A 20,898-nucleotide genomic window follows, 5' to 3' on the forward strand; every position below is an offset into this window, starting at 1 on the left:
GAAATGAAGAATTCATAATCAGGATTGGAAGGTCATGGGTTGGATCTTGGTTGGATCTGAGTGCAACCTGAACAGCCAGCTGTTCGGGATGACGGACTTCCAGCAGTTCATTTTTCGTTTACTGTCAGAGCAGCAACTTCGAACTTAGAATTGGGTTTGAGTGGAGAGACAACATCTTAAAGAAGATTTTGAGCTTACCTGCAAACAAATATCTTTAAAGGCATTTATAAGGGTTAATCTGCTGCTGGGTGGCTGTCCATTAATACCAGGATTACTACACTATATGGCGTGGCGTGGCGTGGCGTTAGGACAAGGGCATCAATATAGTACAAGGACACCACGTCACATCACATCCCATCATGTCATGTCATGTCACGATGTCTTTTCCAAAGGCTTGATTCATAATGTCCCATGTTTTAATTTTAATTTCTGTGACATTGCATGACCTGGCCTGGCGTGGGGTGGCGTAAATTTAGAGTTAACCTGGATCTGGACTCTCTTGAGGCTGAAGTCTGGTGCAGCATTCAGAGTTTGTCATCCAGCAAATTACCCGTTCACATCCCACAATCAGAGCTTCTTTCAGAAAAAAGAATGGCTTGCTTTTCTTCATTTGTTTTTCTTGTACTGCTGTTATAATTTTAGGGACACATCATACCATGTACTTCAAAGCCAGGCATACCAGCTGGTGATGAAAGCTATGGCCTCTTCTTTGGGTGTCCCCAAAAGGTCCAGAGTGAAGTCTCAGAAACAGCTCAATAAGCAGACAGTAAATGTTATTCATGGATTTCAGAATGAGGCTTAGACAAAACACATGATTGTGAGAAGGGAAGGACATGATTCAAAAGTAATCAACAGATTACTCACTAGAGTAAATGATTGCAGATCACTGCTGTGTTAACAGAACCTGAAAAGTTCAGTTGATGTTGATGAAATGTTGAGTCTTTTAAAAATCAGCTGCATTGTTTGGGTGCCAAGTAAAGAGCTGTATTTTTTTAACCCCACAATGAAAACTATTGAGGGTGGTGGGGAGAAGGTCTAAAACAGTGTTCCTTGTTTTATTATTGAAGGCAGTTGAGCATGTTCAGCTCATGTGGAGATATGATATGACAGGTTGTTATGTTATGGCTTTTTCCTCCAACCATAATTTGGCTTATCATGATTTTTATATTTCTTGGATTTCTATCACAGTCCCTTGAACCTACTTTCTGTCAGCCTTGGCCTGGAGTCATTCTTTACGTCTCACTGCTGCAAAGAAATCCTTTAAAAAGCATATTTTTCCCTTTCTTCAGTCAAAGCTGATGGCCAGTGGCTCTGAATCAGAAGTAGCGTCTTAACAACTCTGTTTATTTCTGTGAAGATCAGTGTGAGATAGTTCAGCAGGGTCCACTTCCTCACAACATCCAGTCAGCAAGCAACTGCAGCACTAAACTCTGAGATGAGCGGAGGGATATCAAAGAGAGAGAAAGAGCGATAATCAAGAAGTCAGGAAGGAGTCTTAAGACGAGGGAGAGGTGCACTGCCTCCTCTTTTATTTTAGAGTTAAGCCTATGAGCAGTCCTCATCAAGAAACTTTCACTCCAAGTGGCATTACTCTTTGAAGAGTAATTCTTCCTCCCCTCCCCACTCTGTCTGCCTGTGTGTACATCAACACAAACACAACATCAATATGTTGTCAGATAGATTGCTAGAGTGTGTGGGACAAGACACAGCTTCTTGACAGGCACTGAATGGAGACTGGCAACCACATAAAATTGCCTTCTGGTAGGAGGGAGAAGAAAACAACTTTTGACATTGATGTGATATTTTAGATCCATCTTGGAGGGATACAATTTAATTAATTTTTGGTCCATGACATAAAAAAAAGAACCTTGAAGTGTCTATGTAGAATGCAGGCGGGAAACACATGGAGAGGAATTGACACATGCTGTCTTGGGGATGCTCTTCATCTGTAATCGTATAATGACAGGACTTAGTTGATGATTCCCGACCCGACTGACGGCTTCTAAAATTAGTCTGGAGTGACTCATTTTGATCACCATCACTACAGTTTCTTCCCCCATGGGACGGAAAATAATAATGGCTGCCTTGTCAAACTTTTATGTCTCCAAAAGGTTACGCCCCTCTGATTTAAAAACTTTAACACTGTCACAACTCTGAGGCCAACCTTGGACTATTTTTAGACTCTTAAAGGAGCAAAGATTTATCACCCTTTTATTCTCCCTCTATCCCTCTCTCCAAGTCGGTCTCAGCAGATGTGTGTCTAACATTTGCCTGGTCAGTCCCTCGAGGAAGTTGCAATTTCGCGATTGGAACTATCGACGCAAATTCAACCAATCAGCGCGTTTTCTGCGCAGCCTTGCAATTTTATACAATCACTGCAACTTTACCGCAAATTTGACCAATCACCTTAACCTCAGCCCCTGTACGTCATCGGGTTCATCATCAATTTCACTTCCTTGGAACATAAACGTAAGTCCTCACTTGATCGGCACTTTTTAACAATAAAACATGCACAGAGAACTGGTGAAGAGAGGGGACAGCAGGCAGGACAAATGACGATGACAACATTGTTATTTATAGATACTCAAATACCCTTTAAGTATTAATAAGCTTTAGATCATACGTTTTGATTTTGTTGATGAGACGATGACAAGACAAAAACATTAGTGGCCGACCGTTGGACATTAAGAATCCACGTTTTCCCCCGCTGTGCGTCTAATCTTTAGAAATAAAAACTCTGCATTCCTGTGACAGGCTGAGTTATTATTTGAGGGGTGCAGTTTTAGCTTGGTCTCTACCTGCAGCAGCAGTGCTTCATGAACCAGCTCTCCTCACCTCCATGCATCTGTCTCATCTTCATTGAGGATTTTTACCCCGGGTGTGTGTCAGTGACAAAGACACAACCGGGGGACGTCTGTTTAATATTTTAAGTTGACGTTGTTGCCGCGACTTGATCTACAACTTGATTTGTTCCAGTTTGGTGATACATCAGACATATTTAGTAAGTTTTGATACACTCCTTGTTGAAAGATGCAGATGCATTTCAGAGTGCCATGAACTGACTGTCTGTCCAGTGCGCCTGTCACTGCAGGTGCATTCAAGGACCGTCGTATATGGGCAATACAGTCCTTTCATGGCATTTTTCTGTTAAAAAAGAGAATATAGAAATACAGTCACAGTGGTCACATTAACAATGTTTTCTAAAAACAACTTTAATTTAGCAGATTTACTTGTCTCTGAGATGTTATTAGGGAAAAAAGCTTAAAACAAAAATCATAACTTTCACTGCAATTTTTTCAAAAAGCTGTTGCAATCATCATCTCCCTCTATCCCTCTCTTCAACACGGTCTCAGCAGATACGTGTCTAACATGAGTCTGGTCCTGCTTGAGGTTTCTGCCTGTTAAAGGAAGTTTGTCCTTGCCACTGTAATTTGCTAAATGCTGCAAAGTGCTCTGCTCATGGTGGATTAAGATGAGATCAGACTGAGTCGTAACGTAATGCATCAAACAAAATGTAGCATGATGCATCACAATGGGCTACAGCCAAGCTTGTTTAGTATGTTTTAAATGCAACAAACATATTAATCTTGTCTGAATTGGTTAATGTGCGTAATCTGAGGACGTTGTTTGATGTCATTCTGTTTAAATCTGTATTTTTTGACCGTTAGTGACCATGACACAGAAGCACGGGGATGAGATGACCCTTCACTGAGCACTTATTATTTTCATTAGGGCACAAATATGTGTTTATTTCAAATTTATTCAACCCTGTGGCAAAAGTGACAGCCATTAAAAACAACAATGTAGAAATAGTAAATCTTACGACTGGTGTGTTTTCATTTGCAGGTCATAAAGAGGCATCATTATTAATTTCAGGCTGTTTTACGACCACTAATAAACTCCTCATGGTATCATCACTGTGGACCTTCAAAGCTGTAAAATAAACTACATTTGTTTGTCTCCCAGAACACTTTTAGCTTCTTTATCAGTGAATGAGGACTTTTTCTCTCCTCCTCCACCTGCTCATTTCACCTTTATTCCTCCTCTGTTCCTCAACCTCAGCCATCTATGAGCCATCATGCGAGGCCTACAAGCATTTGGGGAGGTCCTCTGACACCTACTGGATCGACCCTGACGGCAGCGGACCCCTTGGCCCCTTTAAAGTCAACTGCAACATGACAGGTGCGTGTGGGCGTGCAGGAAATGGCTTTCCTGTCACTGCATGCCTTCGTCTTTGGTACATCCATGTGTGTTTGCAAGTGCGGTGTGTGTGTGTGTGTGTGGTGTGTGTGTGTGTGTGTGTGTGTGTGTGTGTGTGTGTGTGTGTGTGTTTGTCCCAACTTGTCTAGCCCCAGTGACCTGTGAGGGAAGAAAACTCCAGCCCTCCTCATTCTTAACCTCGTACAACCGCACTCTTAACCTGCCAAACCTGGGGTTTCCATGGGAACACGGTCACAGCTACTGACATTTAATGCAGCCACCTCACACACACACACACACACACACACACACACACACACACACACACACACACACACACACACAAACACCACAGATGAAACACACCAGTAATGCAAACCTGAGAGCGCTCCAACTGTGTGAGTGACACTTCTGTCACACACACATGCTTAACGACACATGCAGTCACACACACACATGAGGCGTGGAATAACTAGATAGTCTGGAACAGCGGAGCGCGCAGGCGAGAGCAAAGGCGAGACTTTTAATGAAATGTCACTGCACTCCGCTGGCTGGCCCCCTTAGTCACGCTGAATAGCACTCTCACACACCTCGCAAATGTGAAGAGTTTCTCTTTCTGCAACACATACACACACTTCAGACAGCTGAATTTCACACACCCACTCACACACACACACTCACACACACACACATACCCTGACTGACAGTTTGAATGAACAGGGAGATGTCTGAGTGACTGACTCATGCTATAGCTGCACAGAAGTGTCTATTAAACCCTGGAGTCTCATAGCTGTTACCTAGATTAAACAGTAAGAACTTCACTACCATGACAGCTAAACTGCACTTTTCACAGTGTGCGTGTGTGTAGTTAAAAATAATAATAAATTGTATTTGTTATGCACTTTACATTCAGAAACAAATCCCAAAGTGCTTCATGACACATTAGTGCAACAAGCAAAAGTAAAAACAGGGTGAAAAACAGACAGTAAATTGCAGACACTTGTTAAAAACAGTGTAGTTAAATAAAACAGATCAAAGCAGCAGGGGAGGGCAGATAAAAAACAGGGAAATGCCCTCTGAAAGAGAAGTTCCTTTTTGAAGGAGTCCGTGGTTTGGGGTGCTCTCAGGTGGTCGGGGAGGGCATTCCACAGTCACGGGGCAGCAGAGTAAAAGGCCTGGTCTCCCATAGTGCGGAGACTGGTTCGAGGACTGTGGAGGCGGTTGGTGGTGGAGGGTTCTTGTGATGGTCTGTGAGTTTAATAATAATAATACAACTTACTCAAAGACGCTGCACAGAGGATAAAAACATCATGTAAAACAAACGATGAATAAAAACATGAATGTAAAGCATAATATACATTTAAAAGCAGTCATACATTAACAGCAGTTCTATTAGTGAGTGTCTTGAAAGTGGACAGGTTGGGGCAGTTTCAAATGTTTAGTGGTAAGGCGTTCCAGAGGGTGGGGGCGGCGACAGAGAAAGCTCTGTCCCTCCAGGTTTGGTGCTTGGTGTCAGGTGGTATTGAGAGGAGGTGGGCGTTGGAGGATCGGAGGTTACGGGAGAGGGTGTGGTGGTGGAGCAGGTTGGTGCGATAAGAAGGGGGCCTGGTTATGGAGGGCTTTGTGGGTGAGGAGGAGGATTTTAAAATGTATGCGCTGTTTGATAGGGCGCCAGTGGAGGTTTTGGAGGACAGGGGTGATGTGGTCACGCGTGTGGGGGAGCAGGCGGGCGGGAGGGTCCTGGATATATTGAAGTTTGTTGAGTTGTTTGAAAGGAAGGCCATAGAATATGCTATTACAGTAGTCGAGTCTGGAAGTGATAAAGGTGTGGATCAGGGTTTTGGCGGTGGAGAAGGAGAGAGATGGACGGCGACGGGCGATATTCTTCAGGTGGAAGAGGGCTGTTTTGATGATGTAGTTGATGTGATGTTCCAGGGTGAGATGGGAATCAGAAATAATACTGAGGTAAATAGTTCTTTCAGGTAGGTGGGGGCGGTTCCATGAATGCACTGGTGTGTCAACAGAGAGATTTTGTATTTGATCCTGAGTGAAACCGGAAGCCAATGGAGTGATGTGTTCATGTTTGCGCACTCTCATCAGGATCCTGGCTACACAGTTCTATGTAGTTTAGTGTATGTTAATGTTTGAGCATGCATGTGTGTGTGTGTCAGCTTGTAGGTGAATCTCATATTCATGTAAACAACTTTTATCTCTTTAAACCTACTCAAAAACAATTCACAGCACCTTGCACTTTAAATATGATCCATAACATACCTGTATTTTTAATATGTGTGTGTCTGTGTCTGTGTGTGTGTGTAGAGGACAAAGTGTGGACGACAGTGATGAACAACCTGCCCCCGAAAACCACAGTGACCGGCTCCAGTAGAGAGAGAAGGACCGTCCTACAGGTTAACTATAGTGCATCAATGGACCAGGTAACATACACGCACGCACGCACATACGCACGCACGCACGCACGCACGCACACACACACACACACACACACACACACACACACACACAAACACACAAACACACAAACGGCTAAACTCACAGGCAATATACGTAACAATGTTTTGTACCTTAATATAACAATTTAGACTTTATACAGTACTTACACTTTGTCAGATGAGGCCAGTTTACACTTCTGTTGTTATTTGTTCAGCTGTTTTTCTCCATGCTCCCCTCAACCTACATTTTCTGATGCATCAGGATTATTTGTGTGATGTTTGCTGAAAACACTAAAGTTTTTTCATACTTGAAACACAAGGTCAGCACATGATGTGTGAATATATAAGAAGCCAGTAATTATCAGTTGAACTTTTATAGCATATTCGTGAGTTTGGTAAAGGTACTGAGACTGTTTCAGTTCTTACAAATCAAAGTTTTACTCTGAATGATCTTCATTGAATGGTTCCTTCACTTTTCCGTTGTAATGGGACAAATTAAAGAAACCAGCAGCATCAGTGAGCCCTTAGACCTCATTGTGGTCCCTCAGTGTTGTTTTTACAAAGTTTCTCGTAAAAATCATGATACTACCGAGATATGTTCAGGATAATCATGAGGTGAAATCTAATATCGTGAGCCCTGTTTGAAAGACAAAGAAGAAGAAGCATGACTGAGTGTTTGTATGGGTTGCATGGAGATAAGAATCGAATTCAGCCATAAAATGAAAACTGAGACTGTCCCTTAAATGCTTCAAGGCATTTTGTAGGATTAGTGTAGAACTAAAATATCTGTATTTTATATGACGAAATACTGTAAAAACAGCTGAAGTAGCCTTCAGCAACTTCTGATGTTATTGAGATTCACGGAATGCAACGGAACAGAATGCATGGCAACGGAATGTAATGGAAGAGAATGCATGGCAACGGAATGTAATGGAACAGAATGCATGGCAACGGAATGTAACGGAACAGAATGCATGGCAACGGAATGTAACGGAACAAAATGCATGGCAACAGAATGTAACGGAACAGAATGCATGGCAACGAAATGTAATGGAAGTGAATGCATGGCAACGGAATGTAATGGAACAGAATGCATGGCAACGGAATGTAACGGAACAGAATGCATGGCAACGGAATGTAACTGAACAGAATGCATGGCAACAGAATGTAACGGAACAGAATGCATGGCAACGAAATGTAACGGGACAGAATGCATGGCAACGGAATGTAACGGAACAGAATGCATGGCAACGGAATGTAACGGAACAGAATGCATGGCAATGAAATGTAATGGAAGAGAATGCATGGCAACGGAATGTAATGGAACAGAATGCATGGCAACGGAATGTAACGGAACAGAATGCATGGCAACGGAATGTAACGGAACAGAATGCATGGCAACAGAATGTAACGGAACAGAATGCATGGCAACAGAATGTAATGGAACAGAATGCATGGCAACAGAATGTAACGGAACAGAATGCATGGCAACGAAATGTAATGGAAGAGAAAGCATGGCAACGGAATGTAATGGAACAGAATGCATGGCAACGGAATGTAACGGAACAGAATGCATGGCAATGGAATGTAACGGAACAGAATGCATTGCAATGGAATGTAACGGAACAGAATGCATGGCAACGGAATGTAACGGAACAGAATGCATGGCAACGGAATGTAACGGAACAGAATGCATGGCAATGAAATGTAATGGAAGAGAATGCATGGCAACGGAATGTAATGGAACAGCATGCATGGCAACGGAATGTAACAGAACAGAATGCATGGCAACGGAATGTAACGGAACAGAATGCATGGCAACAGAATGTAACGGAACAGAATGCATGGCAACGAAATGTAACGGAACAGAATGCATGGCAACGGAATGTAACGGAACAGAATGCATGGCAACGGAATATAACTGAACAGAATGCAAGGCAACGGAATGTAACGGAACAGCATGCATGGCAACGGAATGTAACGGAACAGAATGCATGGCAACGGAATGTAACAGAACAGAACACAAGACAACAGAATGAAACGCAACGGAATGGACAGTAACTGAACAGAACAGAATGCAACGATGTGATATTACACAACACAACATGATAAGACATGACAGAACACGATTTGACACGACATGACAATATAGAACATGATACGATATGACACGACGTGATACGACATGATATGACACAACAAGAAACGACACAACAATACACAACACGATACGATATGACACGACATGATATGAAACGATAGGATACATCATGACACAATATGACACAACATGATAAGACACGACAGGACACGGTTTGACATGATATGACACGACGCAATACGACATTATATGACACGGCACGACATGAAACAACACAACACTGTATGACGCTGTGATATGACATGATATGACATGACACTGTAAGATATGATACGATTTGATATGATATGACACAAAGAGACACGATGACTTGACATGACACAACACAATACGATATGACACAATACGGTATGACAACATGATACGACAGGACACGACACAACATGATAAGACACGAAAAGACACGATTTGAAACGATATGACAGCGCAATACAACATCATATGACACAACAAGACATGATGACACGATAGGATATGACACGATGTGATACGATATGACCCAACAAGACACGATGTGACATGACACGACACAACACAATACGATATGACACGATATGATACGACGCGGTAAGACACAGTATGACACGAAACAATTTGACATGAAATGACATTATACAACACGACACGAAAGCAGTGACAGATACGACACAGCCGGAGATTAAAATGAGTAACACTGTCATTCACCGTCCTAAGGCAACACATCCTGGTTCAGTCTTTAGATCTACAGATAAAAGCACCATACTGATCTGATTTATTGAGTGTCTCACCTTATAGCAGTGTTTTTTCTAGATGTAGTATATCTACCAAGTGGATCCAGATGTATATCACTCTCAGTGAAAAGCAAACGTTGTGTAAACATAACATGTTTCAAAACTGCAGTGGATAGTGACAGCAGTATTAACTCTCCATGTCTCCAACATGAGATCCCTCCAGTCATTACCTCCGCTCCTAATTTGTATGGATCACTTGTTCCATTTACAGCAGCTCAAAATTACTGGAGGCTAAATTAAAACCCCATTAGCTTCATTTTGCTGCTTGATCATTTGTTTTTACATGAAATTGACTTGTCTGGTAGAATAAGATAAAATGAAAAAATATAACTGTGTGCTTGTTTCCAGGTGACAGCCATCACCACCAGTGCAGAAAACTGTGAGCAGCAAATCGCCTACAGCTGTCGCATGTCCAGACTCCTCAACACTCCAGGTAAGCGCTGAGGATGGCATCTTTATTCACTGCTGACTTTTAAACAAGTACACAGCAGAGTGAGACAGGCAGGGTGTTCTTTTCTGTCACGTCGTCAAGATATGATGGGAAATTCATTTTAACTACAACACTCTCTTCCCATCTCTCTCTGCCGAGAACATTACAGAGGAGAGACATGAAATAGGATTTGGATGGACGTTGATATCACGGAAAGTTGTAAAAGTTGGAGAATGGTATTGTAAGGCCAAGAAAAGTTGGTGGAAAACAACATTAAATGTGTATCAACCAAAAATATCTATAATATATACAGGTAGTACGAAGATTCAATTTCTGAAGCTTTGTCCAAAAACAAAGTGTGAACATCAAAAATGAAGGCTTTCTGTGACTGTCTCGGACTAAATGTCTGATTTTGTGGCAGCTGTTTTAGAATCTTGGAACCCATGTTGCAATGTTGACTCTTTGTTGTGTGTAATGTATTCAACGTCCACTGTGAGCGATTTTTGCATTGACTCTGTTGCATGGACCACTCTGGAGAATCAACAGAACAGTAAATATACCCTGCTAATGTTATGCAATATGGAACTCAGTGTTTTCCACAGAATGATGCTGTGACTGTAGAGGTGGAGGTGTCGATGGTGACTGGGTGGGGAGCTCTATAGACCATATATTGTTTGTGCCTTTTAGTTCGCTCATAAACTACTTTAACTTGCTCTCCTTCCAGTTCTACTATTCAAACACACACATTGAACAGCGGCTTGTCCTGCCTCACGTCCCACAGTTTCTCTCTGGCTGTGCATGTCGTATTTTTTGACATAATTAATCAGCCGCATGTTTTATAAAGAACCCATTTAACAAAATTTGCATTTTGGAAATCTTTCACTGGATATTCTGTTATCCTGACAGCTGATCCAAATGTGGACATGGTTTGTTAATAATGTTGCAACAATCCAAACTTGAAAGAATGCAGAATGGCATCAGCTAACCTGCTGCACTTTCTTTTAAGAAAGCTGTACGTTTCAAATATAACATAAGATGTTGCACCTCCTTTAATGCATTTACTGAACGTATAGGACCCCTCTCTCTCTCTCTCTCTCTCTCTCTCTCTCTCTCTCTCTCTCTCTCTCTCTCTCTCTCTCTCTCTCTCTCTCTCTCTCTCTCTCTCTCTCTCTCTCTCTCTCTCTCTCTTCTCTCTCTCTCTCTCTCTCCTCTCTCCTCTCTCTCTCTCTCTCTCTCTCTCTCTCTCTCTCTGATCATGTTGAGCAGAGCATGTGTCAAGCCTAGTTTATACTTCTGCTTGGAATCAACACTATAACCTACACCATAGGTCTTCACGGCCCAATTTCAACCAAGCGGCAACCTCCGGTCTCAAAATATGAAGCCCATGCGGAAGTGTTATAAACTGCAATACATCGAGAATCCACTTGAGGCTGGCTGCAGAAACACCAGAAACCACATACACACCAATTCAAAGAAGACGATCTTTGCAGCAGAAAGAAACATGTTTACAGCCTGGTTAATAAACGGCTTGTGTCTATGTAGCTAATTTCTCTATCGGCACACACTGTACGGGGGTGAATTTTTTTCTAACGCGACGGTTCAGAATATATTAATATTACAAGTTTTGCCCAAATAAGGACATGACTGACTTGACTGACAGGCGGGAACACATAGCTGTTGGCTAGGAGGCTCAAGCCCCGCCTCTTTACATCACACTAAGTTTGGTTGAGTTCAGCATTTCCAATATGGCTCCCACTGATGATTGGCCTCAAAACAGCGCTCAGGAACAGATGGGTGACATCACGGATACTTCATCCATTATTTATACAGTCTATGGTTTCAACGCAGAAGCCTACACACATAGCCTGACGTGCACCTCCTCCAATATGTAGCTTAAACAACGTGGACCAAAAGCCCTGGGATTGGTCCACTTGGCAGCTTGGTATTTCCTGCATTTACGTTGCAAGAATCCTGCACACCGTCCAACTTGCACATAAAAGAGATTAATTGCAGCATTTCGGTGCTATGAAACTCTTTTACATGCAAGTTGGACGGTGTGCAGGATTCTTGCAACTCGCATTTTGTGAGCTTCTTCTCAGTGCTCTCCTACGCACCTGTCCTTTGAAGTTGATGTGGGAAACCTCTTCTTCATTTCCTGCATTAACAACATTTCTCTCTATTCTCTATTCCTTTTGGTAATAATTGCTGTATGATCAAAAGCAACATTCATGAGCTCGAGTTTATCATAATATGCTCCGGGTCACCATAGTTCACTGTGGACAAGCAAGAAGAAAACAAAACCGGGGAAAAGAAATCACACTCCCCACAAATGTTTAAGCGGAGTATAGTACAGCGACCCTGAAACTCCAATGAAAAGTGTGTAGTGCTCATGACTGAGTGAGCTACTATGGTGTGGAGTCAATGCAGAAGTATAAACCAGGCTTTTGTCACCACAATCAAAGAAGTGGAAGAGAGATCATCTGTGATTGTGGATGGCAATCACACACGGATTAAGAGGGAAACTGTAAACATGGTTTGCAGATTGGTAACCACAGATAAACTTGGGAAAGCAACATTTTTTGACAGAAATGTTGGACGGTACTGTCCACCAGCTTTCTTTACTCACCCAATGTCTTTCTGTGCGGCTGTGATCCACGCCTGAGGAGATTTTCAGAGTGGATGCAGAGGAATTTGAAAGCTTTTTTTTCTTTGCTTGTTGTGACTCAACAACTCTCTGTTTCTTTGTCCTCTGTCAGCCATCTGGAAGTTTGAACTGTTGCCTCCATCCATCTTTACCGAGACTAAAATTACAGATGACGGTGCTGAAAAAGACCCTGTAGAAGGAGTTGTGTCCTGGCTTGGCTCATTCTGAACAGATTAACTTGGATTACATTCATTTGCATTAGACTTCTTTGGACTCAGTCTCTCTGGCTTATATGTTCTTGAGTAAAACCGAGCAGGGTGTCTTGTCAGTTTGGTTTGGATTAGTTAGGCTGGCCTGTGTGACGTGTGACTTGTGTAAGGTTTACTCTGGATTAGATACGTTTGATTAGTGTTGTGGTCGTCTTCAGTGAAGTTACAACACGGTGTAGAACAGTTCTTATGAAGCAGAGAAGAACATGAGTGTAGACTAGAAGCTGTGTTTTATTTTTGTTTTGCTCAGTCTGTGTCAGAGCTTGGTATTTAGTTTCATATCAAACTGGAAGGACGTGTATGTGTGTGTGTGTGTGTGTGTGTGTGTGTGTGTGTGTGTGTGTGTGTGTGTGTGTGTGTGTGTGTGTGTGTGTGTGTGTGTGTGTGTGTGTGTGTTTCCCAAAGTTCTGTGTGCTTTTCACTGTGAGCATAACAAGCTTGCTGTCGTTGTCAAGGACAGTTTTCTGTCATTTTCCTCTGGCCAACACACAGACACAGATTCACACACACACACACACACACACACACACACACACACACACACACACACACACACACACACACACACACACACACACACACACACACACACACAGTACTGAAGCGCAGACGGATACACACCTTAAGGGACAGCTTCATAAAGACAAGACACTTCTGGCAATTAGAATGAGTGTTAGGAAATAAAAGAGAGAGTGAAGAGAGGATTGTGGGTCTATTAGATGTCAGTCTCACAGTATATGCCTCTGGGAATGACGCCTTATTTCTCTGGCGTTTTTGTGTAGCCAGCAGTTGGCGATGAAGGTCCAGACTTCCTTTTTTGTGTGCTGCAGTATTTACAGTCCAATCAGCAATCAAACAATCAATAGTGTGTTCAGATCCAGAGCAAAGTAAAATGTTCCCCTCCAGATACAGTATGTTTGAAAAACGTCTTCATTGGTTTCAATACACCTCCTGGGGTTCTGTCTTTTTGTGGTGAGTCTCAGTTTCACTGTAAATAATAATAAGTAGCTTCTCTCTGGCTCACTTTAGCGGGATGAACTAGGGGTGTGTGCCTGAAGTGCCACTCCTATGTTGTGTCTAATGAAGCCATCCATCACTAGCCAGGGCTTTAGCGTGGGTTACTGGCAACTGCAATGATGCCATAATGCTATTCTACCCGCATGTACACAAGCACAGATGACACCTAGCATCTTGTAGCACGGTGCAGTTTGGCAGTATCCTGACATGGAGATAAAGATGTATGTATAGGTTAAACTGACATATCACCACTTGGACGAGTAATGTGTTAACATGTGAGGAGGACAAAAGGCAGGTGGTGCTTCTTTCCGGCCATTGTGAGCTCTGAAGCCTAAATACCACCTCGACGGGTGCTGACACATTGCGGGCAACACAGCCATGCACCAAAATAGGCCGACACACCCCAGCTCTAAAGATGCCTCAGGTGGGTACAGTCCACAGCTGAACAGATTCTTGTATAGGTTGTTTGGAATAACGTCATGCCAGTGACGTGTGGAATTCAAATGGGGGTCAGGAAGTACATTTCAGAATGGACGCTACCTGTAGTGTGCTGCTCTGGGCACCGTAATAAGACAGCAATACTGAAAAAAATCTGGATTCTGTCGGAAGAGATCCTCCTCTCATGAGGACTTCTGATTTTTTAACTGACCCAAGCTTTATTAGCCATTGACATCACTAACTACCTCGTCCTCCAGACTTCGTTTTACACCACTGAGCAAATGAAGGCATTCAAAAGCCTCCAGGCTTACAATTTTCTTGAGTGGTTGGGTCCACGACCTGGGTATCAAGGTGCCCAACAACGACTGTCGTTTGTTTTTTGCCAGGGTGAGTATTTTTCAATTAATTTCCATATAAATTGTCCTCCTCGCCCCAATGCTATCAACACTAAGGTTTGTTTGCTTAGCACAGGTTAACCACTCTAAACGGTCCAGTCAATGGGAGTTTACTTAAACATAGACGTGTATACAGCATACATACATTACTTTAACTTACCCTGGACATAGTGGTCACCACACACACGGGCATAATCCGACTCTGCTCCTCCTGACCATAAACAAAGGTTTGCTATCCACTGTGTCCTTGTTTTTCAGAGTTTTTTGCATTTTCCCCCTTAAGAACCACTCAATTTTTGGACACGATAAACACTAGTCGAATTCTCTCTGTTTTATCCGTTAGGGAAACCGTAAAAACACGAACCGTAGCCATTTTTCTTGTGTTATGTGTCTGTGCCGGTCTTCGCAGACTGTTGCAAATCACTTCCTGACCCCCCATCTGCATTTCGCGCCACTGCCACGCAACGGAAATGACGTCACGTGCAAACAACCTATTGATTTGGAGCAGATAATCGTGGCTTTGCAAAGTTAACTGACTCTTGTATTTATACAGAACGCTGTAGGAGCCTGAATTTGTCAACTGAGCTGTCAATTATGATGTCATCTGAGCTGTTTTTAAAATTACATAACTAATTTCATGATAAGGAAAGATAAGATAAGAACTAAGGCATGATAAGAACTAAGGATCAGAAACCATGTTTGAGAAAAAAATATCCAAAAGGAGATGATAAAGGACTTTTATGACATGTACTGCAGCCAATCAGCAGAGGGAGCTCTTAATCTTTGGTCTAAAAACACAAAAGCTCATACAGCGTCAATTTTAATACACAGTCTTTGGCAACACTTGGCAAACCAATTTGCCATTGTTAACCAGCACACTCTGTGATCCTGTGTTTAGCCATGTAAAAGTAAATGTTGACTGTTTTCAGAGTTTTTTCTAACCTTAAGACGAGTAAAATTTCAAATTTCCATCCAAACAACCAGGAAATGAGTTGCTTTGTAACATCCCTGCTTTGAACCCTGAATAGCAACAAGTTTTCTCAGAGCTAACTTGCAGGTAACATTTCTGGAATTTGTCAAAATCACAAAATCATTCTGTAATTTTTGCAAGGCCTGTGTTTGTTGAAGCGAGGTTGAACCGCTCATTTCTGATGTATTCAAGGAGGCTGGGAAATCTAAACGCTGATATGTAGCTAAAGTAAAAAAAGGTTTGATTTAGGGCAGACTGCAGATACTGTATCTATCATCAGTGATGAATATATCTTCTGATAACATCTGATGGGAGTCGAGGTTTCACTCCTCCTGCGTTCACACTCCACCCACACTGTTTTTCCTGCGTACACCAAAGCCTGCTGAAATGTGACTGGTCAGTACAACTTGAGCTTCACGCATACTACAAAAAAAACTAGAACACTCCTCATACCAAAGTCCTCTCACAATGTGGTTGTGTGAATTCTTCATATTCATGTGTGTGTGAGATTATGTGACATGATTGACTGAGTCTTTATAAAGCAGAGGGGGTTATTATTACACCAAATTTTCACCATTAACCTCCACTGCACTGACATGGCATTTACCAACATAGTGTGTAGATGTACTCTCACACAAAGACACAAGCTCAATTTGCTGCTGTGTGAAAACATACACATGCCAACACTCCTCCCCCAACAACATGCACACACACACACACACACACACACACACACACACACACACTGTCAGTCAGTCCTTCATTAACTGGTTTACTCCCACTTCACTACCTTGCAAGTTAGGGAAATCCAATTACCAGTGTAGAATGACTGAGGAAGTAGGAGCGGGAAAAATCATTTACCCCAAAATATGCTTCATAAATTAGCTGTCAGCTTTCATCAAATTATACTGTCAACAGCATTTTCTCTGTGCACACACACACACGCACACTTTCATGGGTGTACACACAGATGCACACTTGCTACTCTTCCACGTCCAGTATTTTCCCATCCGTATCTCATCTATTACACCAGGGCTGGCATTTTGGAGCTAAACGGAGCGTTAAATGGGGATTATATTCCACCACCAGTGACATCGCTAATTTAGAACAGGGGCTTTAATTTTTCTAATTGTCTGACCCCTTCTTCACCTCTTTTTTTTTTGCATCACCCACTCGAACGCATCCGGCACATTGCAAACACACACTCACAACTGGTGTGAGTGCTACGTTGGCTCCGGAGCAGCTGAAATAATGGGAGCGTTTGATGCAGATGCATGCAGTAACACTCACACAAAGACACAGCTCAAAGAGACGCATAAATTCAAGCAATATATCCCTTTTCTCCCCCCCTTTGCATCTTAAATCTCATCTCCTCCTCTCTTCGCTGCGCCCCGTCGTCCTCCCCATTTCTATCCATCTTTTCTCCCCTTTTATTTCACACTTACCTCCCCCACTCACCCCTTGTTCTGTCTCTCATCCATTTCCCTTTTCGAGTCTCCATTTTTGCTTCACTCACATTTTTCAATGCCAATTTTTCCTCACATTATTTCCTTTCTTCCTTTTGTTTAAAAGTCCTCTTTCTTCCTCACCCCATCTCCCTGCCTCATCCTCTACCTCACTGTTGAAGACTAGTTCCATTAGTGTTGCAATCACAGCTTTTAGAGGAGAATTAGCATCCTTCACTAATGATTTAGAATCCGTCCTTTCAGCCTAACCAACGTGTAAACAACCAATGGCTCAAAGCTTCTACAAACAAGCCTTCGTGCAGATGCGAACACAGATAAAACCGCACTTCTATCCATCTCAGGCGAACACTCAGACAAAGAGGAGTTTGGATGAAACCGTCGCTGAATTTGTGAGTGCTGTACATCATCAGCGGATTGTTACCTTGAAAGGTCAAGAACATCAGGAGTGAAATGACAAAGCCATTTTCTTCCTTTTTTCATTTTGCTGTCCACTGTTGCTCCTTCTTGTCTAATAGAAGCGTAGTTTGTTATCAAGAATCATTGCCTCATCTTCCAGGCCGGACACTCAGGAACTCTGGGAAAATTGACAGATTATGCAACTTTTTCAGCTTCAACAGCTGAACAAATAAGACCAAGAAAAAGTAAGAAAGTGTCAAACAACACCGAACACGCTGCAAGGCAAAAAGTGTGTTAAGCTCTGGCGCTTTTTTATCCCATATCTGAATGAGGTAATTTGCATGCTTTTTGGTTAAAATCGGTCCCTTCCTATGTAAATGAGTCCTATTTTTTTTTAAATATATCAAACTCACAAACAGCAGCACTAATAGCCACACGCAGTTACACTCAAATGATGTGTGTTTTAGAGAACTGGTGGTAACTACTGCACAGAACTAACAAGCCCAGTCACAGCAAGACTTTTTATTCATCATGATGTTAGAGTTGATTATTGTCACAACTTTCTCTCATATAGCAGGGATATATTTCATCTGAATTGATTTATTATACAGGAAATAAGTCAGTATACTCAAACTAATATCTATTGTCTCTCTGTACCTCTGTCTCGACAACTCAGCTAAGACTCCTTTGACATAAACAGACCAGAATCTAAAGTCCTGCCACTGCTCTGAGACTTTGTCCTAAATGCCTCTATCCCCCATTTTCAATACATCTTACCCTGTTCAGAGTTGTGGGGGGTGGAGCCTATCTCAGTTGTCATTGGGCAAGAAGTGAGGTCCACTCTGGACATGTCGTCAGCCTATCACAGAGCTAACATATAGACAGACAACCAGATACACTCACATGTGTGGATACTTTAGAGTGACCAAATAACCTAATGCGCATGTCTTTGGACTGTGGGAGGAAACCAGAGCATCTGGAGGGGACCAAGGGATGCACCGCCCACACAGAAAAACCCAAGACTGGTTTTGAATGAGGAACCTTCTTGATGCTATACAGTCCTCCTAAATGCCTTCAAGTCGCTAATTTCTGCCTTGAACATGAAACGGCACCTTTTCCAGCACTGGAGGTTGAAAGCCTGACACACCAGAATCATGAGGTGGGTTTACATGACCACTTCTAATCAGATTAGGATTTAGAAAATGGCCCGATCAGGAAAGATGACTCATTAGAACACTTAAACCAGATCCCATTGGAGCCTTAATTTTTCCTGATTAAAACTATGCATACAGGTGTGCACACACTTGTTTCTCCTCCCTTGTGATTTGAGACTGCAGGAGAACACTTAGAAGCAATATGGCTGCAACAAAAACGAAAGCTGCTAACCCACACAACGGACGCTCGACCTCCACCTCCTTTCTGCTGTGATGTCACCCTACCGAGGGTTATATCAGCGCTTCAAGCATGTAGACACTAGATCAGATTAAATCATAACATTATTCTTTTAAATGACAGAATTTTTGATCAGAAACATTGAATTGGAATAGGGAAACATGGTCATGTAAGCCCATCTGTTGTAGAGGCATCAATCACCCAATACCCAGACTTAAACGTCTATAGTAGGGATGTACATTTTAAGTATTTTCCGTGATCGATTTTTGGAAATGTTAACGATCAATTATCGATTAATTGATAATAAAAAAACATTATTATTCTTACGTCAAAAACAATGCCAAATAGGTTGTTTTCCCCCTAAATTTTATTTTCTACAGCAACAAAATGCATATAACTGACAGGATTGAATACGGGCACACGTTTGACACGCAGAATATCAACGATCAGGCTCATTAAAATATTCTCCGCGGACATAATCTTATAAAGTGAAGGCTCATAATACTAACAGAAAAGTACTTCAGACTCACAGTGTCCAGTTTTCTGTCTCCTCGTTCTTATTGAGAAAAATAAACATGTGTATTCGGTCAGGTGTCAGCCAGGAGCGCAACCGGGTCATAATCAGTCCCGCTGGAGAAAAGCCCAGACGGCTCTGATGTTGCTGGTCTGTAAACGTAGCGTACCAGAATTTCCCACCTGTCTGTTGCCTTCGTATCCAAAGGTGGGAAATATGCTGTTTAAAGCTGTCAACCTTTGTGTCCGTGTTGTTGTTGGCAGCAGTTGCGTATTAAAGCGCACGTGGAGACCTGACGCACAGCCGCAGCCGCCAGCTGAGCGTCTCCGCTGTGCGCAACACCTTTAACAGCTGATTCACATCCAAACATGCTTTAAACTTAAAACACCTCCCTGATAGATGAGTGTAATATGAGACCACATGATGTTTGTTCCACGTGACGGAAAATTGATAACAAAAATGTGTGTTTCGAGTAATTTCTTAACAATCAATTAATTGATAATCGATTAATTGTGGTCATCCCTAGTCTATAGCATGGTTACTTAGAGCAAAACTACGTACTACAACTTTATTCACCCTCCTTTCCTTACACACAGGCACTACAAAGATAGATTTACACTACAGTTGACATGCAGGGTGTTCGTCTACCTGTGAAAACACGCTGCTTCTTTATATTCCTTAAATTCGCCCAGAGATTCAAAGAATTCATAGCATCAAGACTAATGAGCCAGTAATCAGCTAATTAATTGAGTCAACTATTCTCCTCAGAGACTGAGGTGTTTATAAGTGCACTGAGTCGGTAGTGCTTACAGTTCCACAGCAGGACGAGCACTGCACTGTTGCTGTTTCGCACCTCCAGATTCTTTCTCCTCCTCAGTGGAGCTCACCAGCATTATGGAGCCATGTACAGATGCTGTAACAGGTAACATTCCACCCTGATGTTTCCAAGGCCTTTGGCTCCAAAATTCAAAGGATTGGGAACGTTTCCTCAAAGTGAACGCTGTCGCTTACTCATACACTCGCCAAATTAGGTAGCTACGCATTTACACTTATACAACTGTAGGTTTACCTTCAGCTGGTTTTCAGCTACGTGCCATGAAGGAGGGAACAGAAAGAGGATTTTCTTTATTGTGGTGACAAAAGAAAAATACGTTTTCAGAAACGGATTCCTTTTATGAAAAAATATAACTATGTAACGGATTAAGCCTGGTTTACACTTCTGCGTTGACCCTTTGCAACCGTTGTCAACCTGGACATGAGCTCTACATACTTCTGGGTCGATGTGCCCGTGTCACGCAGAAATACTTGTCTGAAACGCTTGAGGGCAGTGTGGTCTCTCTGATAGCCGGTCACCTATTTCCAGCCCTGCTACATTTTCGGTTTACT

At 42.3% G+C, this 20,898-nt stretch overlaps 1 protein-coding gene across 4 annotated transcripts in view; it reads left to right on the forward strand.

The window, feature by feature from the left end:
* cntnap2a (contactin associated protein 2a) overlaps window positions 1–20,898 on the forward strand; it is a 577,708-nt gene that overhangs the window by 376,448 nt on the left and 180,362 nt on the right. For all 4 annotated transcript variants that reach the window (XM_034706352.1, XM_034706353.1, XM_034706355.1 and 1 more), the window contains 3 exons: window positions 4,063–4,182; window positions 6,520–6,635; window positions 9,930–10,014. In XM_034706352.1, the coding sequence (XP_034562243.1) occupies window positions 4,063–4,182; window positions 6,520–6,635; window positions 9,930–10,014 (321 nt within the window). The remainder of the gene's footprint in view (window positions 1–4,062; window positions 4,183–6,519; window positions 6,636–9,929; window positions 10,015–20,898) is intronic.

Source organism: Notolabrus celidotus, chromosome 17 (genome assembly GCF_009762535.1).
Source record: "Notolabrus celidotus isolate fNotCel1 chromosome 17, fNotCel1.pri, whole genome shotgun sequence".
Taxonomy (NCBI): Eukaryota; Metazoa; Chordata; class Actinopteri; order Labriformes; family Labridae; genus Notolabrus; species Notolabrus celidotus.